Here is a 25,528-nt window from a genome sequence, read left to right as displayed (position 1 = left end):
ACTGGGAAAATCACTCCTGCTGATGGATGCCCATGTCTTACAATGTGTTTCTCAGGGAATATGGGATCTAGGATGGGAGGGTTTGTTTTCCTTCCAGGTTCAAGGCTTTGGCTTCCGGTCACAAATGTCACATTTCTCTAGCAGAAAACTTGCACTTTTACTGACCCAAAGTGCTGTCAGCCTCCCTAGCAACCCTTGTGAAATGGATCGTCTGGAAGGGCAATTCCAGAACTCAGGAGAGGCCTTTAAAAGATGCCCATCTGAATACTCTTTTGTCTGTCTCATGTTTGCCCTTTCTCTTGTGGCCCTTAACTTCCCTGAAAGAAAAAAACTGAGAGATAGAGCATGTGCAGCCTAGTTCCTACTAGGTGTCTTTGCTTTTCGCTAATCTGTGTGTCTAGAGTCTTCCACGCTATACATTTCTATTTCATACAACATATTTAACACACATAATTTCCCTCAAAGAATCATGGGAACTGTAGTTTGCTAAGGGTGATGGAGATGCCTATCCACCTCACAGAAACTACAGTTCCCTGAGTTTCCTGGAAAGAGGCTTTGATTGTTAAAACCAGTTTAGGTTTGTGCTGTGGATGCCTGCCTTCATTTCTGTGCCAGAATGGCCACAGCCCTCGGATTCTATGCATGAAATTGAAGAGGAACCCCTAAAATAGAGAGAGGAGGGGGCAAGAATCTAGTGGGGTGGGGTATGTGTGTAGAAGGGATGCAAAGTATAAAATATCAGTTAAAATGTGTTTAAATGTAACTAGTCCTCATTATTTTAATTTTTAGGTACCTTTCATTTTAGGATCTCAATTCTTCCAAGCACAATTCCAGAGGTGAGGCTGACCTTGCCTCTCCAGCTGAAATCCAGCCCCTTCGCTTCAATCTCCTTAGGTCTGTCTTAAAAACCGGACCTGGTGCCTATAAAACTAAGGCTTTGGGGTCTAGTTCTCTCAAACAGTGCAGGAAGTCACCCTTAGAGAGGCTTGCAGTCTGAATTTCTACCCAGTTCTACATGTAAAATTTCTACATGTAAAATATCTGATGTCTCCTTTTGCTGGTATTATGGATTCTCTACGGAGCTGGCATCTTAGGCTGCTTTGAGCAAAGGTCATGAACTCCTGAAACTTAAGCACAATTTCTGCCCAGTTCCTGGCTGGGCAAACCAAGACACAGACCCACACACCCATGTGTTTCCCAATTTCCTGCCTAAGAGGCCCATCAGGTTGGGGATCAAGGAGACCTCAAAAGGACAACTTGGACCACTCTCTTGTAGATTAGACTGCAAAATGAGATCAGAACTGGCTAGATTAGTAAAAAAAAAAAAAAGGTGTCCATAATCTTGGCATAAATCAGGAGCATTCAAAGCAGGGACACAGCTAAGCTTCTGGGACTTTGCTGCCTCCTTGTTAAGACCTCCAAGTACCCACTTCGCTACAACCCGGAAAGCCAACAGAAGCTCCCATCGTTCAAACCTTGACTTGGATGCACTGTGAGCTTCTCCAGCGCCCTTCAACCCTGAGCAGAGGACTTGCTGGCTGGTGGAGATCAGGAGAATTGGAGTCCAGCAACGTCTGGAGGACCACAGAGATTTCCCCACCCCCAGTGTAGATTATTATGTAAGACTGGACCCCCAAACCAGCTTTGGTTTCAATGGGAATCCCTTGGAGCAATGCGGTGTAGTGAGTGGTCACAGTGTCCGAATGGGCCTTGGGAGATGATGGTTCAAATCCCCACTCAGCCATGAAGCTTGCTGGGTGACCGGGGGGGAAGAAGTCACTGCCTCTCAGCCAAACCTACCTCACAGGGTTGCTGTGGGAATTAATTGTTGAGGCGGAGAACCATGTGCACCCCCTTGTCCTCCTTGGAATGAAATGTAGGACATGCAGTAATTAATAAATACATGTGTTTCCAAGAACAATTCAAAGTATTGGTTCTGAACTTTAGAGCCCTAAATGGCTTTGGCCCCGTATACCCACCCCTATTGTTCAGCCCGGACACTGAGGTCCAGCGCCGAGGGCCTTTGGGCAGTTCCCCCCTGTGAGAAGTGAGGTTACAGGGAATCAGGCAGAGGGCCTTTTCAGTGTTGGCGCCCACCCTGTGGATTGCCCTCCCATCAGATGTCAAGGAAATAAAGAACTTTCTGACTTTTAGAAGACATCTGAAAGCAACCCTGTTCTGGGAAGTTTTTAGTGTTTGATGCTGTTTTGTGTTTTTTACTCTATTTTGTTGGGAGTAGACCAGAGTGGCTGGGGAAACCCAGTCGGGTGGCATATAAACAAACAAACAAGGGTAGGGTAGGGTAAAAGCTACAAACCTCAAACCAGTTTGAATGGAATCGCCTAAGGTGAATTCAAGTTCTCTGACTTCAGGATCTCTAGACAAGGTCGAAGTGACACTAGCTTGACACTGTTTGGGGTTCGTTTTTGTTTTTTTTTTTGTTCTCCCCATTTCCTTTCCTTTTCCAATAGTTTCATAATTCCATTTCCCCCACGTTAATATTGCTTTCATGGTCTCCTTATTTGGAGAAAGGGAGAGGCGAGAAAATCTGCTTTTTTATGCTCCACTTATCTGAGTGGAACTTACTCCCAAGTAAAGACTGTGTAAGGACTGCAGCCTCGCAGCGCACCTCTTTGCATGTTAGCACTGAGAAGGGAGACCCATCTTCAATGGGGCTTACTCCCAAGTAAGCGTGAAGAGGATCGCAGCCCCGGACTCGATTAAACTCAGGTTTTCAGCTCACAGAAGGACGTTCCTTCCGCTACAGTTAAGGTGTTATGTGTGTGAATCGAAAGCGGACAGTGAGGATCCAAGTGTCTCCCAGCATTCGCGCAAAGCGTTCCAAGTAGCGCCCTAAAAACGCTGCGCGGAGGTGCTATTAATTGCGGGAGGGAAGGAGCGAGCTGTTAAATGGACCGGATCCATTCAAAGGCAAAAAGCTTCAAGTCTCATTGGTTTTTAAGGGGATTCAAGTGCGCTGCCTTCAAACCCAGGAGGTTGCCAGCGCGATCCTATGCATGGCTACCCAAAAGTGATATTTATGCCAAGGTAAATGTGTGTATACAGGATTGCGGGCTGTAACAGGACCGTGTTAACTGAGGTTGCTTCCTGGGGTGCAAGACCCACTGAACACCATCATGAGCCTTGTTTTGGGAGTAGACACGCGCTGCAAAAAGTGCCGGATCGGGCTCATTTGGCTATTTTCCTACTGATGCGTCTTGTTCAGGATAGGTTGGGGGGTCCCGACATCCTCCCCCTCCTCAGGCCATTTTATTGGAAGGAAGCCCCATCATCAGTTGTGATCCAATTACTCTGTCGTGTAAATGTATTTAGGACTGCCATGTAAGCAGGCGGGGGCTGCAATCCGGCCGGCGCTTAAAGGTAAAGGGACCCCTGAACGTTAGGTCCAGTCGCGGACGACTCTGGGGTTGCGGCGCTCATGGAATGGAAAAGCAAGACCACCTTTAACTTGGGCGCCCTTTAACTTGGGGGCCCCCAACTAAGGGCGTTTCAGCTTTGGCTGTCAAGTAAAGCTTGCAGGCTTCCGATTGCTTTCTCAGAGGACTCAACGCCACCTCTGAAGGCACCGTTTGACTTCCGAGGCTGACCTCTGAAAGGCCTTCCAGCAGCCGGCACCCTGAACCAAGGGGAGAGAAATGAAATTTGATCGCCCTCTCTGCCTGGCAAATGGACTTCTACCTAACTATAAAGAGGGGGGCTTGGCTTTTTCTTTTTTCTTTTCTTTCCCTTTTTTGCTCTCTGTGAGTTAATGAGAGGCAAGCCTAATGCGTAAACTTTACATTTAAAAATCCGCTCCAAAATCAGAATGCAGAAAAGTCCCTGAGGCTGTGACGAGGCTGGGCAGAACGCAGGATGAGGCCATGGGCGTAGCCGAAAAGTAGTCGGGGGGGGGCCGACGGGCAGCTGCCCCCCCCCATCAAGTAAATAAAGAAAAATACTTAACTAAAAGTAGAAATTGTAGAAAGGTTTTGACATGGGTTTTTTTCCTGAGCCCTTGGGGTCAAAAGAAAGTACGTAATTTAAGGCAACTGATGTTGAGACATTTCGTTCCGAATCTGCTAGACAGAGCCAGACAGAGGATGGTGACAGGTGAGGGTCCTGCGCCCCCAACATAACCCTGGCTACGCCCATGGATGAGGCCACGATCCCATCCAGTCCCTCTCCGCCTTTCCAGTCAATCCACCTCTTCCTGGGATTCTTGTATCCCCCCCCCCCCGAAGGTTAGGCGCCAGCGGACTTGACCGGTCTTCTGACAGCTCAGGAACACAGGAAATTTCCTTTCCTTTTCTTTCTTTCTTTCTTTCTTTCTTTCTTTCTTTCTTTCTTTCTTTCTCTCTTTCTCTCTTTCTCTCTTTCTCTCTTTCTCTCTTTCTCTCTTTCTTAAGCAACCTGAAACGAACACCCACCCAGCACGCCAGCAACAACAGGAAAGCGTGCAGAACTCCCGCCCCCTTCCCCAAGAACAACCGGTCGAGGGCTAGACCCCCTCTGCGCCCCCATTTAACATTCTCACGACGGCGCTGTCCCCGGGGGACGCAAGTTAGTTTAAGTAATCGCGGGCGGGCGAGAGCTACATCCGAGGGAATCCTACTGATTAGCGCGCGGGTTTTCTGTCTACACGGCGTCCCTCACGTTCCAAATCGTTCTTGGCTTTCTATATTATGATGTAGATGTAGATCTATATAATGGATGTAGATCTGTTTTGGTTTTAAAAACAGTAGCGCGCGTTCCAAAACATTCTTATTATTGGAGCTCCTGCTGCAATTGTTCGTATCGAGCGTGGACCGCTCTAGTGGATACCCGCAATACTATATATAATATATATATAACGAGCTTATTGAAATAATCAGGCTAACAGCCTTATTGACAAACCGGTTTGCTTCGATTGAAGACCATTGGCATTAAAAGGCTGAGTTCAAAATTAAGAAGCAGCTCGCCAAGGGAGCCTCGCTTCCCAGGATAATCTTCCTGGTTTCAGGAGAGACGTTTCCCTGGGATTCACAGTGCAAAACCCCATTCGTGTCTACTCGGAAGTATTCCACAGCTTGAGCAAGATCGGGCTGACCTTGACTTCAGTTGTACCCCGAAGGTGCTTTCCTCTGCTCTGTGATCTGGGCTATGGAATGGAACGAAGGCAGCTGAGATTTAGAAAGACCCTCTGAGAAAGATGTGATCTTATGGGCGCTTACTCGAAAGTCAGTCCCACAGAAGCCTGTGGAGTAAACGTGCAATGGACGGAACGGTCCAAGAGAAAGTTGGACTTGTCCTTGAGCGCAGTTCTGGGCATGTCTACTCAAGAGCAAGTGCGCAAAGGCGGGCTGAAGGCTAGACGGCCTACCCAAAAATAGACAGGCTTTGTTGTTCTGAAGTAAACTTCACTACTTTAAGGGAACGGGCTTAAAATCCACTCCAAATTCGGTTTATTCGGAAATCGACTCTGTTGGTCTCAGTGGGGAGCATGACTGCAAGAACTCGTGCGCGCAGGATCGCACCCTGAGGGATCCATGGTGCTGCGAGCGGTGTTTGTTTCTTTGCTTGGAAATAATTCCCACTGAATTCATTGTGTCTTAATCCCAGGTAAATGGCAACGTTTAGCATTTCGTTAAGTCTTAATTAATACGGTGGGTATTATTTCAGGGTAAACATTTTGGGGCCCGATCCCGTTACCTGTTTCTACTCAAAAGCAAGTGCCAGTGATTGAACCCAATGGGCTTTATTATTCCCCAGAAAGTGAGTTCAGGGTGGTACAGAATAAGTACTGTTTAGAGCTGCCCCAGAGCAAATTTCAATGAAACCTTTATTCGTACATTAAGGCTGCTATTCTATACACATTTAACTTGCCTCAGGCTTACTTGTGAGTAAGTCCGGAGGTCTCAAGCTTACTTATGAGTAGACATGTGTAGGACTGCACGGTCAGTGAGATTAGGAGCAATGTAACACCCCCCCCCCTGCGCCGATTCATACCTCTCTATTAATCCGAAAACTGCCCAATTTATTGCACGTTTGCCCCAATTGCGCCATCTGAGAGAAACTCGTGAGTGGTCTAAAAAGCTTACCGCACAATCCTACGGTTGCCTACTCAGAGATAAACCCCACGGAATTCAATGGGATTTACTCCCAGGTAAAAACTGAAAATTCTAGGCAGTTACTGGGGAGTAAGCCTCATTGCAATCAGTCGGGTTTCCTTCTGAGTAGACGTGCGCTGGATTGTACTCTCTCTTCTATGAAGACTAAATTGAGATGTGAAATTATTGCCATCGCTCTTCAAATATATATATCTCATCTGAATGCCTATATATATATATAGGCATTCAGATAAGACTGTATACTAAACCAAACTGTATACTAAACCAAGTTTCTAGAGTGGAAATAAAAGGGACTAAAGGCATGAAGGACTACTAAGCCGTTCGTGTTTGATAGATTAGTTTGCCCTTTAAAATATGCAGAGAGAAACCTGCAAACTCCGTGAGGATTTAAACACGCACAGAGAAAAGAGAAAAGAGAGAAAGAAAGAGAGAAAGAAAGAACCAAAGGAGGAAGGGGGGCAGAAAGGGTGGAAATAAAGATAGGTAGAATGGCACTACTGATTTAATTGGAACCACGAACAGAAGTTATGCGAAACCATCAGCTAAAACTTTACTCTCTCTTTCTTTCTTTTTCCATTCAATAGATTGCAAAGTGTCTTAATTCATAACTTGGCACTTATTGAAAATCGTGACGTCAACAATGAATGAATCAAAAGCGGAGCAAACCTGAGTGGAACAAAATAGATCGTGCGGACAACAACATGTAAATGGAAAGTATAACAGCATATTTTTCTCCGGCTTTTCTCCTCCCCCCCCCTCCCCACCCCCTTTTTCTTTCCTCCTCCTCCTCCTCAATAACTTAAAATACTCTAGAAAAAATACGGTCAATATAAATAACTTTTTTTTGTTTTTCTGTTTTCATGGAGAACAAATAATTACAAATCTCTGTTCCTAGCAGAGTTCGACTTGCGACGAGGTCTTCTTCCTCTTCCTCTTCCTCTTCCTCCTCCTCCTCTCCCCCCCCCATTTTCTTGGCAAAAAAGTGCCCTCAGCTCAGGAAGGCTTTGAGCGGATGAAGGTACCCGGCTACTCCGTAGTTCCTTCTCCTCCTCCTCCTTCCCCCTCCCCTCCCCCAGCCCAGATAATAGCTATATAAGCCTTTCGGAAAGGAAAATATATATAGATATATAATATCACAAGATTACGGGAATGGGTACACCTTTATGAAATCCGATGGGGAGTTTGGACAGAACTATCAAGCCACGAGCTATCGCAGCCCGAAGGAACACTTCGGCCTGTATCCTTTTCAAAAAAAATATATGCGTGCGCTCCATAGACTTCCTGTCATTATTGGGACGTGGCATTGCGGCAATACAATCTTTATCTTGAGGTGGGGAGGGAGAAAACAAACTGCTATTTGTTTCCTTACTTATTAGGGTTGGAAATCAGATAGTGGTGGCTTTTCCCCCTCTACACACACCCTTAAATAAAAAAAATTTAAAAAGCTGGAAGCCCCGATCCGGATACAGTTAGTCGCGCATCAATTCCATCGAAATCAATAGAATTTATGTCAGTCGCGACTGGCTATTGATTTTGATGCGAGGTGGAGTCTCCTCTGCTCGGCTTGGAAAACAGAAGCAGCTGAGATGGTCCATTAAGTGCGGAGGGCATTCAAAATTCTACCAGGATGGTAATAGCTTTTTTTGTGATGAAGACCAACCGAAATGCCATCACCAAACTTTCGAAATCTCCAGACCTCATCGGGCTCGACTGCTGAGGCCAAAAAGGGGGTTGGGGTTTTTTTGGGGGGGGGACATTTTGGAGAGGTGAGAAAAATCAAAACTCTGCGCCTGCTTACTCGAAAGTAAGCCCTTGTGCTCAGTGGGAGTTTTATCTTCCCTTGCAGAAAGGATTGTAAGCTTCAGGCTACAATCCTGTCCCCGCAGTGATTTCAAGGAGCTTAGACTATGCATAAGGCTGGTTTCTCCGGATCGGGGCCTTGGGTTAAAATCTCTCTCTTGGGGGATCCAGAGACTTGGCTTCGTTTTGTGTGGGTTTTTTTTTTTTTTCTTTTTGTGATGGTGGTTCTGATCGAGGTGAAGTGCAAATGATCCGAAGGGACGCCAAGAAGAAATAAAAATAAAAACAAACAAATACATGCAGACCCGGAACTCCACGAGTAGAAGAAGAGTCCCGGTCACTCAGTTTTCCCATTAGAAATTGGCAGAGAAATAACCGTGTCTGTCTGTCTCTCTTTCACACACACGCACACACATTTTTTTATATATAAAAAAATCCACCGCCCCCCCCCCCGCCCCTACCCCCAATTTTTAAATTCTTCTTTCCTTCTCATCTCCGTTTCCAGACTGTGGCTGTTAAAACTCAAGTATCTGATGCGACGTGGAAGGAGGCCCGCCTCTCTTATCAAATTTCTCGTATTAAAGTGATCTTCGCAGAAAAAGGTCAGTTTCAAAACCTGTGAACTTCCCAGCTGCGCGTCTATTTCATCTAATTCTTTTAAATAAGTATATATCTTCCCGCCAGTTTCTGAGCAAGCTCTACGTTTTCTTCTCCTCCTTAGTATTCTTATTATATTATTAGCAGTAGTAGAAGGGAGCTCTTCCCCTCCCTCCATTTAAAACGGGGGAAAAACACCCACATTGTTCCTTTTATTTGTTCATCGCCTTGGGTCTATAATATAGAGAGAGTTGTTTCGTTCCGGGGAACGCCTCGTGCTTCTTTCGCCTTTCACATTTTAAGTCGCGCAGGACCAAGACAGAAAGTGGGGGGTGGCGGTGGCAAAGCCCTTCCTCCGGCTCCGTGTCGGCCTCAGTAGAGGAGAGCTGGCCGCGGAGGGAGGAGGAAGAGGCGGCGGACAGTCTTCTGCGCAGGCGCGCGCTGGGATTGCAACGTGCCCCGGCGGCGGCTGCAGGAAGAGTCACAGGCCCAGGGCGGCCGCGTGCTTTTTGGCTTTGAGTCTGAGGTCCGCGATGCTGGAGTTCTTGCTGGTGGTCTTGGCCGCCGCGGCCGCCGCCACCACCGAAGCGGCCGAGGCGGACTCGGCGGCCAGCGTGGCCAGAGGGAGCCCGAAAGGCGGCGCCGGGAACATCATGTAGGGCGCGTGCGCGGCCAGGTGCGGGTGGAGGTGGTGGTGCGCGTGCGCCACGGCGCTGTCGAGCTGCAGCTGCGCCTGCACCTGAAAGGACAAGGGCGTCACGTTGCAATGACTGTCCTGAAAGGGGCAACGAGAGGGGAAAGGGGAGGGGGGAGACAAGAGTGTTAGGACGACCGCCATCTCAAACCCTCCCCCACAGCCTCCAGGGCTCCAAGCCTCCTCAGCCCACTTGGCAGGGGGAAAGGCCCGCGGAACTCAAGGAGACTTGACTTCTGAATACACTTTCAGTGCCACCCTCAGCTACTTCTTGTTTTTAGCGGGGTGCGTGGTTTGACTAACTGAGGAAGGGGATCCTTCAGGGTTTGTGGTTTGCATCGATCCCCCTTTGCTACCTTTCCCCTCATTTTGTTCTGTTTTATTTGTTGAATTTATATAACTGCCCTAGACTGCCCGGAGGTCTCAGGGCACTTCACAAAATCAAATTATGAAACTGCAAAATATGTAATCGAAATAACAACAACAACCCAATAACCACCCTTCCCCCCAAAAAAACCCACCACATATTAAAAGGCCATAGGATGTCACTCCTCATAAATGGAGCACTGAAGATGCTTAGGATTGGGCTCTGGGTTTTTGTTTTAGTACCTGCCTTTAAAAGAGAGAGAAAAGGGTTCATGAGCACAAGCCTGATTGCAGCTGGATTGAGGGTTACAACCCATTGTGCCTACTAGTAAGGCCCACTGGGAAGAGTGGGGCTTTCACTGAGCAAAATGTAACTAGGATTGCAGTGTGGATTTATTTTGGGTTGATGAGACACTTAATCTCTGGGTTGTGGGTTTGAGCCCCACGTTGGGCAAAAGATTCCTGCATGCCAGAGGGTTGGGCCAGTGTTTCCCAACCTTGGGTCGCCAGCTGTTTTTTGACTACAACTCCCATCATCCCTAGCTAGCAACACCAGTGGTCAGGAATGATGGGAATTGTAGTCCTCAAACAGCTGGAGACCCAAGGTTGGGAAACACTGGGCTAGATGACCCTCCCAGTCCCTTCCAATGCTGCCATTCTATCACTCTGTGCTTTGTGCAGCATGCTTACTGGGAAGAAAACCAGCAGCAAAGTTCAATGGAATTTAATCCTTTAGCACCGAAGCCTTACATTTGCACAACACCACAGGAAGCTGCTTTGTACCGAGTCAGACCATGGGTCCAATCCATCTCTGTATAGATGGCTACCCTTACAATGACCAGTGGCAGCAGCACTCTGGACCTCCAGGTCTAGGTTTGTCCCACCCCTACCTGGAGATACTGGGGACTGAACCCGGACCCTTCTCTATGCAAGGCAACTGCCCCAGCTACCAGACAGTTTCCAAACGAATGAATGAAGAAAACTAACCAAAACCTAATTGCTGGCACTGAAACAACCAAGTCATCATATTCACGAAAGCAAGAACCAGTTAACGGCATTTGAGGTATATAGCTCATCTTCAGAACTTCTATCACAGTCCTGAAAGATCTGGCCTCTGTCAAAACAAAAGTCCCTGAGCATGTGCAGAATGCCTTTCCTTAGGACCCAAGTAATCATAGCCAGTCCTTCACAGCTTTAGAATTAGAGCACAGCATAGCCACAGAGCCTAGGACTTGCTGATCAGAAGGTCGGCGGTTTGAATCCCCGTGACAGGGTGAGCTCCCGTTGCTCGGTCCCTTCTCCTGCCAACCTAGCAGTTCAAAAGCACGTCAAAGTGCAAGTACAGTAGATCAATAGGTGCCGCTCCGGCAGGCAGGTAAATAGTGTTTCCGCGCACTGCTCTGGCTTGCCAGAAGCGGCTTAGTCATGCTGGCCACATGACCCGGAAGCTGTACGCCGGCTCCCTCGGCCAATAAAGCGAGATGAGCGCCACAACCCCAGAGTCGGCCATGAATGGACCTAATGGTCAGGGGTCCCTTTACCTTTACCTATAGCCAGATCACAATTTGTTATTTTTTTTTCCCCAGGTCCTTGAGTGCTTATTTAAGACAGGCTATTTCCTGAAAAAGTCACACCTATATTGCTTAATCCTGTGGTTTTCAACCATGGCACCCTGGGGTGCCTTGCATGATGGTCAGGGGTGCCGCAGGCAACACTGGCCTCCATCCCTTTTTCCTTCCCCTATAATCTGATGCCCTCTCGCATCTCTGCCTCCCAAAGGCTTGCACAGCTGTTTGTTGCAGCGCCCTGGCTACAAGTGAATGGTGCCTCTGGGGCTGGCCAGGGAGTGCTGGTTGCCAGAAGCTGAGGCAGCCTTGGAGTAAGCAAGCAAGCAGGCGAGGAAGCCCAGCCAGCCAGTCCACCAGCCCTTGCGGCTGGCAATAGACAGACAAGTGGGAGGCCAGACTGGCCTTTCTTGTGCTTGCTGTGTACAAGACCTGCCTGGGAGCCAAGTGCCCCGTGCTAAAGGGGCGTCTTTCCACCAAGCAGGCCCAGAAGCACCCACTGCTGCCACTGCTGCCTCCCAAGGTAAGGTGCTGGCCTCACATTCACCTTTGGCCAGTCTCCGTTGGGCCACTAAGGCTGGGAGCATCATCTTCCCAGGCCCCCGTGGGGCAGCGTGAGGAGGCACCTCTCTTTGGGGTGAGCTCAGAGACGGGGGTGTCAGCAGCGGCTGCCCAGAGGACCCCCAAGAAGAGGGGAGAGGAGGTTGAGGGAGCACTCCATAAAGGAGGGTGTTTGAAAAAGGGTGAGAGGCTGCCAGCTCTGCAGGCAAGGGGTGGCATAACTGGGCTCCTGAGCCTCACAGGGGGGCCGCAAAAAGAATGTGGTTGGTTAAGGGAGCCATGGTCTCAAAAAGGTTGAAAACCTCTGGCTTAATCCCAAGCATGTGAGGTCTTTCTGTAGTTCCCAAGTAGTGGGGGGAAACGGCTTCTGAGCACAGTCGCAGGGTCTGTATTATAACAGGACTAAGCCTTGACTCATTGAGCCCTGAGCCAAGTGATAATATTCATCCTATAAATGTGCAGAGTGTTACCCCTCACTGCCATATTTTAGGGATTGCGCAAAAGACTTCCAGGTCACATTATGTTACTTTCATGCAAGCATAATCCTCCAACGCGGGGATGGGAACCTGTGGCCTGACAGACTACAACTCCCATCACTTCTGACCGTTGGCATGCATATCCCTGGTCGCCTTTCTTCTGAGTTTACTCCACTGGCTGAGACTGATGGGAGCTGAAGTCCAACAACTGCTAGAGGACCACGTTCCCCATCCCGGTTCCTCTTGCAAACTAAGCCTCTCTGGTTGGCTAGACAGCAGACCAATCCAATTGGTGATTTGGCTAAATATGCAAGCTATTTCTCCTGGACAGCCTTGTGAAATGCAGTAAGTATGCACTGATCTGTGGGTGGGTGCTCCTTCCTAATTTCCCTGAACATTCTGACTAGTTGGGCCATGTCCTACATTGATTAACCTGTCACTTTCGTGTGCCTTCTGCCAGCAGCATGTACCTTATTGCAGGCTCTACTCATAAGTAGTGCTTCTTTGGCTATGGCTGAGAGGTACCCTCATGTGTTGACTGCTTCTGGTTTTCTGCTTGTGGTTACTGCCAGCTGATTTTGCATGCTAGTTGACCAACCATAAGCAAAATAGAGGCTAATTGGCTGCACTTCTCTTTCTCTCCTCCCTCTACACTTAACACAGACTCCTGCTTTCCAATGAATGGGCTTAATTGCCCTTTTTTCCAGTTTGCTTGTTCACTCATCTGCTTTGACCATTTTTTTCTAAACACTTTTGCTTGCTCATCTGTCCACACCATCTGAAGACAGGTGAAGTAATTATCGTGCCCTAAGGTCCATTTAATTAAAAAAAAAACAGAGCAAAAGGAGAAACAGGCATTCGCTGTGGATGCTAACCTGCCCTTGGCTACAATCCTGCACACATTCAGTTTGCTTAAATGCCACTGAACTTCAAGACTGCAGCCTTGATAGCATCAAGACAGTGCAGAGGGCCCTCCTTTATCTTGCTCCTTTCCTCTCAGCTCTCTAATGACTGTACACATCTGTTGCTCTCAGTCATCTCCCATATGACCTTTATGGTGTTATTACCCACACCTTATCAACCCCAGCACCAGCCACAGTTTGAGACAACTATTGTTGCCACTGCTTTTATTTATCATGGATGCAGACGACCGGCAGAGTCTTCTCTCTCCCCTCCTTACCCTCATTTCACAAGGGAGAGTTTCTCACCCTACACATGGCTCATGCAGCCCAGACCCACGCATGTTTAGTCAGAGGTTAGCCCCGCTGAGTTTCATGTGCCTAGGACCAGTGCTTAAGAGACAGCTGTTTGTCTACAACCAAATGATGAGCAGTTTCAATTTAGAGCACACCAATATCATTGCCATTAGAAGATTGACCACTGAGGTCAATAAGCCTGAAATGTGCAACTTCTCTAGGACAGAAGACAATCTACGAAAGCTATGGAAGAAGAACCCACTGAGTTTTGAGGTCCAACTTACTTATTCTTAATTAGATTACTTAGAAGCTCTGTTGAAATCAGCTGAAGATAACTTCCAAGTAATTACCATAATTCAGGGGCTGGGTTAGGAATGTTTATGCCCATTGAAGTTATGCCAGAGTGGACTACAGTTCCCATCATGTGAGGCCGTTGGCAACACTGGCTGGGCCTGGTGGGAGTTTAAGGCCAAAAATGTTAGGAGGATAACAAGCTTTGGAAGAGGACTTGACTGTGCCAAAGGTACCTTGCCATCAGGCTTGTAAGGTTTGCTTTTCATTACCAATGTAGGTTGCTAAAGATAGACACTACTCTAAAAAGGGGAAATAAAAGTGGTATCTGTAGGACTCAGGCTCTCCTGTTAAAATTAATCCAGACTACATGCCTGCTAGTTCATAAAGCCACATAAAACTTGTGGAGTTTGTTGTGTTTTTTTCCAGAAAACCACTACAACTGACCACCCCCCTACTGATCGTATTAGTAGAATTAAATAAATACACACACCGTATAGTCATGCACACCTATGTATTTTTGCATTGATAAACCCATCAAAATCAATTCCTCTCATTTGGGTGGAAGCTCAGGAATTCACAGGGGCCTACAGAGAGCTGGGCAGGCTCGCTGAGGCTGCCACCCTAAGTGAATTTACTGGGCAATAAGCCACATTAAACACCTTAAGTTCTGAGTAAACATGCATAGGAGTTGAGAGAGAACCTGGCTTAAATGAGCCCTTAAAGCTGTGGTCCTCTGCCACAGCCCCCTGATGGAGCACCTGCTTTTCATGCCAAAGCTCCCAGTTTCAATCCCTGCCAACTCCAGGTATTGCTGGGAACACCCATCTCTGTGTCACTTCCAGTCAGTTTTAGACAATCCTGAACCAGCTGGACTCATGATCTGACTCGGTACTGTATAACTTCCTGCGTGCCACTTTCGAGAGAGGAAACCCCACGGCGTTTCCAAATACTAAGCATGAACGAGATCCGCTGAGCATCTAATGGGAAACCCAGATTCACTTCCCGATCCCTGGTACGCACAAATGCCGCCTCAGCACATTTCGGACTTTCCGGATCCTAAAGACTCTTCCTAGGAAGTAAGCTCCCTCGAGATCAATGAGACTTAATTCCCCTTTAAACCAGTACCACCATTTAAATCTGCAGCACCGAACGACAGAAAAGCTGCAGCAGCAGCCGCCCTGCGCGCCTTTAATACGCGCTGGCCAAGTCCCACTGAGCTCAACGGGAGCTTGTTTCCAATAAAGCACACAGAGACCTGACGGCACATGCACTCAGGATCGGTGTGTTCAGTGCCCAAACAAAACACACACGCCTCCAATCTCCCCCCACCCCCGCAGGAAGGAAACTTTTAAACATTCCTTTTGCGCATATGATTGACCAGCCAGAGAGAGAAAGGGATAAAGGGGCACCTGCGGGAAGGCCATCCTGTGGCCCTTCCTACCATTGTGGGGCTGACGCCCACGGGATTCTCCCTTTGTACTTGCCTGCTGGAAAGGCATCCTCAAAGCGCCCACGTTCACGTAGGGGGCAACCCGGCACGCTTCAAACTGGCTGGCTGCTCCTATGAGGACTCCTGCAAGAACAGAGGCGGGGATCGGTCAGAAACTGAGCTAAAAAGGCACAGGACATCTAATTTTTATTTCACTTCGCTGGGAATGCTCCCTTGGCGCTTTGCACGTTGGCAGCGCGTATTGTGCCCAATGGGGCTTATTTCCAGGCAAGTGTACAGCCTTAGGCAAGGAAAAGCCTGGAGGTTTGGGGAAGAGGCAAAAGGAGGCCCCCAAGAGCCTAGAATTTAAAGGGGAGGGTTTTATTCCCTGGACCAGAAACGTTTGAACCCGTTTACGCGCGCCGCTGATAAAATTCACCTACCTTTGTGGAGTTGGTTTTCTTGCTTTCTGCATTTAGCTCTTCTGTTCTGAAACCATACCTGCGCAGACAGGAAGAAGGCGAGCTCAATACAAAGCCGCATCTATCTATTTATCTGCGCACAGTGATTTCTCTGGCCATGTCAATGACCCCAGCAGCGTTATCTTCCTGGCTCCTACTGGGAGCCTTCCTCTCCCCAATCCAAATCTTACTGGAAACTCCGCACTGCGCGCGCGACCTAAAATAAACTAGGCCCACCGTTTTGACCAGGGTGTCCAGAGGGGAACGAGGAGGGGGGGGTCTTGCATGCACCTTTAATAGTTGCATGACAAGCCACAGGCGCTGAAATTCTTTCTTCTGTATTACTATTAAAGGGGCAAGCGAGACCTCTTTGGTTTGCCTCTGAACGCGCCAGTAAATTGGACACTTAGGAGACAACCCTACGCACACTCACCTGGGGAAAAGTCTCATGAAACCAAGTAGGATTGGCTTCTGGGTAGCCATGAATAGGATTACACTGTTAGGTACAAACATGTCCTTTTTTCTTTAAAAAAAAATTACATAGTAATCCAGAAAGTTTATTAACCACATAACCAGATTTCAGTTTTCTTGAAGTTTCTTAACGATTTGGGGATCAACAAGCCCCCTCCTTCCCCGTTTCTAGGGAGAAGCAAATGTATCCCTTTCGAAATGTTGCACTCCAGAGAGTTTTGGGTTATGTGCGTGCCAGATTTCAGCCATCTGCGCGTCACATAAACTGTGACTAAGTCTTGCTTCGACTTTCTAAAGAGAAAAAAGCAAAGGGTTTCGCGTTCAGGGGAGTCTAGAAATTGGGATGACTTGTGTTCTCGAATAGTTTGAGAGTGACCATTTTGAGCTGCAACATGGAGTCTCCTCTGTTTTGGGAGGGGGTCTCAGATATATACAGTAATCAACTTCCTTGGAGTACACGTGCTCCACATTTCAATTATTTAGCTCATATAGAAGTAGTCCCCTAGAACTTCAACGCACACATAATTACGCAAGCCAGTAACTGAATCCGTAACTGTGCATATCCACATGCAATGCCAACCTAGTTCTCTGATTTCCCTTACCTTCTCTCTCTCCCCGCCTCAGTTCCGATCCAAAACATCATTGTATCAGTCTCCTTTTCCTCTTTCACAGTTACTACTTTAGGCTTGAATCCTAAAGAAAGATGCTTCTGAAAACTTTGCATATTTACTCCGGAGCAAGACCCACGTTTCAATAGAAGTTTATCCAAGTTGGTGCGCTCAGAGTGCAAGGTGAAGCCTTACTTGGAAAGAGTTATGAGTAAAATCAGTTCAACTCACTCCCTTTCCGAGTAAAAGTGAGGCACAGCCCTTACATTTAATCTTCAGTTAAGAGCTAAAATCCTATACACACCGACATGGAAGCAAACCCCACTGAACGCACAATAGGACTTACTTCTGAGTAGACAAGAATATGATCGCTCCCGTTAAGCAGGGGAGTTAGATGGGCGAAATTTGGCTAGTTCCCTTTGGGTTAGGATAGAAGGGCCGTGTTGTTGCTAATTATAATTCCAAACTGCGTTTCAGGGAGGGGAGAGTTTACTTAGGAGTCGTTTTGCTAAAACGAATGGGAAATATTACAGTGCCAGGGGCCAGTTGCATGTCCCTCCGGCCCTCGGGAGTAGATTGCACCACCAGCATTGGAAAGGCAAGGAAGGCGCCTAGGATGGGCCTGGGATGAAGCTGACGAACGCCTAAACTTTGCCTCCTGAGCGTCGCTCCCTCCCTGCCCGCTTTAGAATCGGAACTTAAAAGAGCGCAGTTCTAGGATATAGACAGTTGCCGCCTGTTCTGGTTCTTGCTCAATTACTTTCTCCGGGCCCGTTTCATCTTTCGCCAGCCGAATCCCCACCAGGCCTCCCCCCTCCGCTCCATCTCGCCGTGCTATCTAATGCTAAAACACACACACCACAAAAAAAAACTAGTGATAAAGGGGTTTAGATGTTTGCGCAATAAGACCCGAGAAGAATGCGCTCATTAAAAGCCTGTAATATTAATTAGCTTTATCTTCAAGAAAAACGAAACACCAAAGCGTTTAATGACTCACTTTTGGGGGGTAATTACTGTCATAAAAGCTTCACTACAAAGAAGTTGGAAAATTCTCTGTTCCTCTGTGCAGTGGAGTGTAACACAGAAGCGGAATAATTGTCTCATTATTATGATAATCTAATTTGCTGCCATCGGAAGAGATGGGGGGGGGAGAGAGCTTCACTCCAGGCAAGGAGATAACTTTGGCAGTTGGAAAGGAGGAAAAGTTTGAAAACCTGAGAGAGAGAATATGCGGTGTACCTACAGCCTTGGGGCCAGGCAGGTGTGCTTGGGCAGCCCGACCCTATGCGTTTCCACGCAGATGTAAGCCCCATTGAGTTCAATAAGGTTTGCTTGCTAAGTCCCATTGAACTCAGAAGGACTGGCCTCCGAGTAAACCGGGGAGGGGGAGAGGATCGGGCACTTATTTTAGCCCCATTCATTTCAGTGGGAGTGTGTTTCACATCTCTGCCACTGAAATCAATGGAACTTAAAAGTGCTTTAAAATATTGAGCCCAGATTTATATATTGGGGGAAAGCGCTGGGGAGAGAGATCTGTTTTCCATCTCAAAGGTCCTCACTATCATGTGATCCTTCTTCCCTCAAGACCCTTTTAAAGGCGGGGGAGGAGAGGAGGGGCAACGAGGGACGTGAAAGCTGATTGGGATCTAATGCTTTAAACTGTCAACATCTGCAGGCACGAATCCTGTCCGTTTCCACATTCAAACGAACATCCCAGGAGTCTGACACACGCAGTGTGACGTTTCCTTCGATGGCGCTGCCTTCCAAGGAAGCAAGATATGCCAACCGATCCTGGGAATTATGACAGCCGGAGGTCGCCATCCTGGTTGCGCTTCCCGAGCAGAAGGCCCCACTGAGCAGAGTCGGTCCCTCTTCCAGGCAGCAAGATCGGTCTGCGCGCTCGCTGACCTGGGAGCCGGTCAACACGAACTTGCACGAGATCGCGACCGCGCAGTCCGATCCTGTGCATTTTCACAAAGCAACACACCTTTGAAAAGCGCGCCGTTAGACTGCGCGCCTGAGCGTGCTTACTCGAAAGTAAGCCCACTGTGTCTACTTCCGAGTAAAGATGGCTAGGGAAGAATGAATGGGGGGGGCGTTCATTTCAGCTTCCAGCGCATACCCCTGCCGCCTTCCAGGCTCGCCTTCCCACCATCTGCCAATGGGAGCTGGGAAGCAAAGTTTGAAACAAAATCACAGCGAAGCGTTTTCTGGGGCCATTTAAAAGGAAGGAGGCCTTAATTTATGCAAATCTCTGAAAGTTATTCTGTATGGATTATGGTGGGCACTGGTTATTCTTTTGTTGAGTCGGGCAAATCTCCCTCCGTAGGTATCGCCGCCTACACAGAAATCTATATATAATATAGATATGGACATACAGCCACACTCCATTGCGTGGTGTGTGTGTGTTTATAAAATCAGAGGCAGATAAAAAAAGAAGGAAGAATCTTTTTCTTTAAGCTGCGATGTCTTTCAAAAATTCTGCTCTCCCCCAACACTGTCTCTCACACAAACCCTTTTATACACACACACACACACACACACACACACACCCCTTTGCTACAACGTGGCTGTTCAGTGTCTGCCTTTATCCGATTACAAGATGCAGAGAAAGAGCCGGTAAGAGCCGAAGAGCCGTTTTGGTGCAGATGGCAGAGCCTACGAGCAACAAAGATGGAAGGAAGGGGGGCGGGAGAGAGAAGGTATCTGTTACAAGCCAGGAGTCGCTGCTTAGCCTCCCGGCTGCAGATGTTCGGGGGGCCTGGAAGTGCTCTCCATGTGTTCCTACAAAGGCGGCCCAGTTTTCTGCGGAAACGGCGCTGGAATGACGAGTCGCCTTCGCTCCCGGTGGACAAGGGTCTCCGGGCCTCTGGCTGGATATGCGCTTCTACCTCTGGACCCAAGTCCTGCCTTTTCTGGACCAGAGCCTCTTTTCTTTTCTGGGGGTGGGGGACGGGGGCAGCTTGACAAAGATCCCCAGCAATCTCTGGACAGTGTAAGGGGAAGATGGTCTCCAAACAGCTCTTTGAAATCCGGCTGCATTAGCCAAGCCCCGCGCTGCCTGTATCTGTTCCTTTTCTGAGTCCCTGGGGGATTTTTTTAATTACTTCCCCTTTTAAAAAAAGTAAATGGACTGTAACTGTGTACACTTTAGCAACTCCCAATTTCGTTTATTAGTCAGCCCTTCTATAAAGTTAATTCATACATCCGCCTTCTACTTTAAAAAGAAAGAAAGAAAGAAAGAAAAGAAACTGAGCTAGGATCAATGTTTAAAGGGAGAAGGAGAATATAATACACATGGACTCGGTATTTTTCCCACACGGAAAGCTTAGCTATCCGAAGTCTTAGAAACCGCACTTAAGCACACTACCAACCACACTTACACACCTACTTTGAGCACTATTCACTCTCCTCAATTGGCTCAATTTTTTCTCACTAGCTACTGTTTCAGCTTTAGATTGTAAGCTCTTTCGGGCAGAGACCTTTTTTTAAAAAAATGATACTGTAAAATACCATTGACCTGGATGGCTCTAAAGATAGCAAGCGGAGAATTGGAAGAAATGGGACACAAGAGAGGCCAGCACATCTCGATGTGGGCGGAACTATGGAAGCAAAATTCATCTATGAAGATGGAAACAGCCCCTTGTAGCCCCAAGCAAAACGCACCAGGAAATGACATTTCCTGCCAACTCATAGGTGTATATTTAGGATGAAAGCGCGCAGATACAACACAAGGTCTGCTGTACTCCAGATTCGCCACTCTTGTCTGCTCAGGACCAGGAACAACCTTTGGGTGGAAGCCCCTTTCCTCTCCTAGCGCATACTATTCCCCCCTCCCCAGCAAAGGCTTACAGAAGAAGGGCACCCACCGGATCCGAACCTACCGCTACCAACCATCCATGAAAGAGGAAGCAAGTCCACCTTGTGACTTGCTTTCCAATGCAGCGCGCGATCCTAAGCCTCTTGGTTCAGAACGGAGCGCAGTGGGAAGGAATCCGGAGTCGTGCAAGCTTCTGGGGCAGCTAGTCCGTAGGAAGGTCCCTTCCCAGGGTCCTCGTGGAGGAACCCCTCCCCAGCAGAAGCCGAAAGGATTTCCATGCTTACCTGCACCCGAGCTTCGGACAAACCCAACCTCTGGCTGAGCTCTTCTCTCATGAAAGCGTCCGGGTAATGGGTCTCGTCGAAGAGCCTCTCCAGCTCGTTCAGCTGCTCCAGGGTGAAATTGGTCCGGCTTCTCCTCTGCTTGATTTTCGTCTGTCCTTCGTCTTCCATCACTTTGGCATCTTCTTTGCGGTCCTTCAGCTCGGGGGAAACTGGAGACGGAGCAACAACAACGACAAAATAAAGAGGCAAAACCAAAACACCACCAGAGACATACAAGCAAAACAAAACCAAAAAGCAACTACCCAACCATCCCTGGACCACGAGGCCAGCGCCTGACCTGAGTTTCCAACAAACACAAAAACTGCCTTATGCCATATCAGAGCCTTGGTCCATAGAGTTCAGAATTGCCTGCACTGGCTGGCAGAGGCTCTCTGCGATTTCAGGCCGGCCAATCTCTCTCACCAGCCCTACCTGGAGACGCCGGGGATTGAACCTGGGACCTTCTACATGCAAAGCAGAATCTCTGCCACTGAGCTCTGGCCCTTCCCCCACTTGTGTTTTTATCTTAAGTCAAGCAAAAGGGGGGGGAGGAGGAGGAGGAGCAGCGGTGGCAGGGATCAATGAAACGCTCAAAGGTCACCTCTCTTCCCAGTGGCGAGGCTGAAGCGAAGGAGGGCCCAAGCAGAGCCCCGCGAGCTGGTATCCGGCGCCTGTGCAGCCGAGGGCGCAGCCTGGCCCGGGTCGCTCGTGGCTTCGTTTCAGATCCCGGGCCCACCAGAAGGAAAGCAGCAGCACGTCCCCTGGACGATCAAAGGAGGAACTTAGAGGCTGCACTCCCTAGGAAGTATAAGCCTCGTTGAATCCAGTGGGACTTACATTTATGCATTATATTTATACCCCCCATATATATCACCGCTGCTCCCACAGCGCAATCCTAGGTTCTTCTACACAGAAGTTAAAAGCCACACTGAGTTCAAAAGGGTACTCACAAGTCTTAGCATGCAGTCTTACAAGTGTGCTTTTATGGGATCGCAGACTTTCCCTGAATGGTTTTGCCCTGGATCTTGTTCCAGGCTAGGAAGGCCCACCCCTGGGATTGCCCACTGGGAACAGAGTTCTCTATTTCCAAAGGACCAGCCCCGGTCCTCCTCAACTTTTGTTTTGCCCTGCCCGGACCCGGGCGCCTGCTTCAGTTCTAAGGGCGCTGACCTGCGCGGTTTGATCGAGGTGGGCCCGGGGTTTCTGCCAGCAGTTCCCAAAGCCACCGCAGAACGCAGGTCCATCCTATTTATTTATTTGAGTGTGTTAAGTTTAAGTCTAGAAAGACTTTAAAAATCTGCCCAAGAGCTGGCTCTCCTTCTGCACAGCGGTCAGCTTGGTCTTTGACAGCGATATTATTATTATTATTATTATTATTATTATTATTATTATTATGAGAGACGCTCCGAGCAATGCGTAGTCTACACCTGTCTGGGAAGGGGCAGCAGGTCTGTCCTGAGAACTCCACTGTCTTCTCAGGGGGAAGAGAGGGAGAAGGACCTCTTTTCCCCAATTCCGGTTCGGGACAACAAGAAACAAGTCCGGGATACGCACGCCCCGAAGTCCCAAAGACTTTAAGGTCTCCCTTCCTCCCTCTCGCACTGGTCACCGCACGCCTCCCATTGAAAGCGCCGGCAAGATCCCACAGAACTGCAGCGCCCTTACGCTCCGCGTCTTCTCGACTTTGGCGCTGGCTGCTGTGAAACCCGCGTGGCCTTTCAAGTGGCACCTTTTCAAAATCACAGCAGCAGGTGTCGATGGGGGATCTGACGCGCGACCGCCGCTGCAGTGGCTTCTTGAAGCCTCCTGCTTGCGGGGAAGTCAAGGCATCCTTGCCTTTATTTACTAGGGAGGTGGAGAAGGAGCTCTCTAAATGGTATCGTTATCGGAGCAACTGTTTTTGAACTAAGAAGGGTGCGCAAAGTTTGATCACCCTCCTGCTTCCTCCCACTAAAACTCCGTCTGTTTCCCCCTCACCCTGTCGAAATATATATTGTAGGCTCCTTGAGGCAGGGACCTTCCGACCTGATATTACTGTGCAGAACGCCGTGCCCGTTGATTAAAGTATTGCTCGTTTCCAGTCTGTCCTTCCGCAGCAACAAACGGTTCACACATTTCGCTTTTGGACACTAGGCCCGGTGTAAACGTGGCGGCGTGACGCGGTTCATTCAGGCTGCGGGGGGTTTCCTAATCTACAAACCGGGTTCCCCGCTTCCTTCCTTCCCTCCCCGAATGTATTTGCCCACCGCCACGCCGAAGTTTGTTTACTGGAGCTGCGTTGGTCTCTAATCATATTCAGAATTTGTTTATAAAATCATTTCCGGATGATGTCTGCTGTTCAGTTCCGACCTGGAGAGAGCTACTTTCCTTGAACAAAAGAGTTGAAATAAACCCTCCTCCCTCGACTATGACATCTGCATCCTCAAACCGCACGCAGGTATTCAAATATGCTTGAAAGCCGAGGGGATCTTTGGATAAGCAAACAGGAGAGGTTTGGTGGTGTTGTTTTTTTGCAAAGCGCATTATCATTTATCCCTCTTCCACTCCCCCACCACCCTGCACACCAGTATAAAATCTTAAAGAGGTCGAGAGCATCGAGGAATAAAAGCGAAATACTTCGCTTGGATTTCAGCATTACTTATTAGCAGTGTTCCTAACATTGCATAACTACTTAGAAATGTATGGTTTGTTTTCAAATAACTATTCACCCTTCCTAGGAAATGCACTTGGAGAAAAAGAAGTACCATATAGGCTCCCTTCTTTTAGCGTGCCCAATATTTGATACTTTCATTCACAAATAAACAACTGCATTTCAAACTTTTAATGATATATAGGGAGGATTCTAAGCCGCCTTAAACAGAAATAAATTCGTTTTATTTCGCATTTGTTTCCAGTGCCACATCCCCTCCCCCTCATTTTACATTGCAAATAGGAAAGGGTCTCCATAGCAGGAGCAATTAATTATCTGCTTAAATATTTTGATAGCTAGAACTCGGAGCCACATATTATTTTCGCTCAATTGGGAACAAAATAGTCGGCACATCTTAATTTACAATACGTTGGGCTCCTACAATGCGTAAATTACTTTAAACGGGAGAAGATATTGGAACCATTACAGGGATAACCTCCCGTATTCAAAAACCTGTCACCGTTTCCAGAACAGCTCAACGCAAAGCCTGACAAACAGGATTTTATTCTTCCCATTTACTCACGGAGGAAATATTTGTGCATATAACTAGACACAAACATGCACGTGCCAAACTATGGTCTGCCTAACCCAGGAGGGCGAGAGCTTGTGATTTTACAGCTTCCCTTCCTTGGGATTGGGAAGAGAGAGAGGACAAAAAAAGCCCACATCTCCCAAACATAGCTAGAGTTCAGCCAGGAAAAAAGCGCCACACATTATCAGGTCCCAGACGATCTGGACCGGACTAGCAGCCTACGGTCAAGCGATGGCCGGCTTGCGGTGTTCTCACAATCTGGCCGCTTTGAAACGGCCCAGAAAAAGTATCCATCCACATTAATGGAGGGGGCTCTTTCCCCCAGTCGAAAAGACCAGCCGGCTCCGCGTCTGGACGCCACCGCGCGCGCTCTGCTTCCTGCATCCGTTCCCTGGCAAGTTCCCCCGCCGCTGAGGTCCAACCGGACGTAGCAGCGCTCATCTGGGGTGGTGGTGGTGGGGGTCCTCGGAGTCAAACCACACACATGGTCCCCACCCCGCCCACCCCAGGAAGCACCCTTCCCCCGATTCTCCCCTCCCCCTAGTACTCCCAGCACCTGGTTCTTTACGCGCGGTCCCCTGCCTCTAGCCAGCCTGCCAGGCGCGCCCCCCGACCCGCTGGGCAGAGGAGGGCTCGTTACCTTCGCTGAGCTTGGGGGTGCCCGTGTCCCTGGCCCTGTCGACGGCGCCCATGTCCAGCTCTCGGACCGGCGACCGGCCACCTGCGCCGCCGCCGCCTCCTCCGCCTCCTGCTCCGGCCGCCCCCCGAGCTGCGGGGCTGCTGCCGTCCTCGCGGCCGGGCTCGCTGGATCCTCCGGACTCCTTGGCTCCCCGGACGGGTCCGCTCTCCAGAACCTCCCGGTAGGTGATGAGCTCCTTTTTCTCTTTCACTTTCTGATCAAACGACTTGGAAACAAAAGCGGTAAGTTCTTCCATCGCCGGCGCTGCGCTGGGCTCTTTTTTCCTCGCCCTCGCTTGCCTCCTCTAGCTGCTCCAAGCCCCCCAAGAACACATCAAGGGGGTTAGGGAGGAGGAGGAGGAGGAAGAAGAGGAGGAGGAGGAGGGGTGGGAGAAAAGAGGGGGGAGGGTGTGGGCAAGGTGCGGGGGGGGAGAGAGAGAGAGAAAGCCGCAGAGGGGCTGGAGAGTTAAAGGGGAGCTGACGCCTCGCAACTGGAGCGGGCTTGTGGAAACGCGAAGATCTTTGACAATTCTCCCCGCCAAGAGTTCAGATCTGATAGGGCTGGGAGCTCTTGAAGTCCCCACTATTTATACTTTGCGAAGCCTGCCCCTTGTTCGGAGCAAATTACCTCCCCTTTGGAACTGGGAAGGAACCCCCTTCTCCTGGAGCAGCCCAGCACCACCACCAAGGAGAACAAGAGCCAAACTGGGAAAGGAGGGGGAGGGAGGGAGGGAGGGAGGGAGGGAGAGCGGGGGGGGGAGGGAAATAGAAAGAGAGACCTCCTCCTCCTCCCTCAGCTTCCTCCCACCCCCCTCTTCCAGATCCAGTGGCCAGGGGTTGCTCTCGGCCATTAATCCAGGA

General features: G+C 48.9%; 1 protein-coding gene across 1 annotated transcript; it reads right to left on the bottom strand.

The window, feature by feature from the left end:
• Positions 1–8,377: 8,377 nt before the first annotated feature.
• Positions 8,378–25,070, bottom strand: SHOX2 (SHOX homeobox 2). The gene is made up of 5 exons (XM_081911352.1): positions 24,630–25,070; positions 20,730–20,938; positions 15,529–15,586; positions 15,141–15,229; positions 8,378–9,279 (listed from the first exon to the last, which is right to left on the bottom strand). Exons 1-5 carry the CDS (start codon positions 24,922–24,924, stop codon positions 8,986–8,988), a joined length of 945 nt encoding a protein of 314 aa, XP_081767478.1. The 5' UTR covers positions 24,925–25,070; the 3' UTR covers positions 8,378–8,985.
• Positions 25,071–25,528: the final 458 nt, after the last annotated feature.

This window comes from Podarcis melisellensis (genome assembly GCF_964234715.1).
Source record: "Podarcis melisellensis genome assembly, chromosome: 5".
Taxonomy (NCBI): domain Eukaryota; kingdom Metazoa; phylum Chordata; class Lepidosauria; order Squamata; family Lacertidae; genus Podarcis; species Podarcis melisellensis.
Note: the sequence above shows the minus strand (reverse complement) of the source record. Positions and strands in the feature narration are given on the sequence as shown.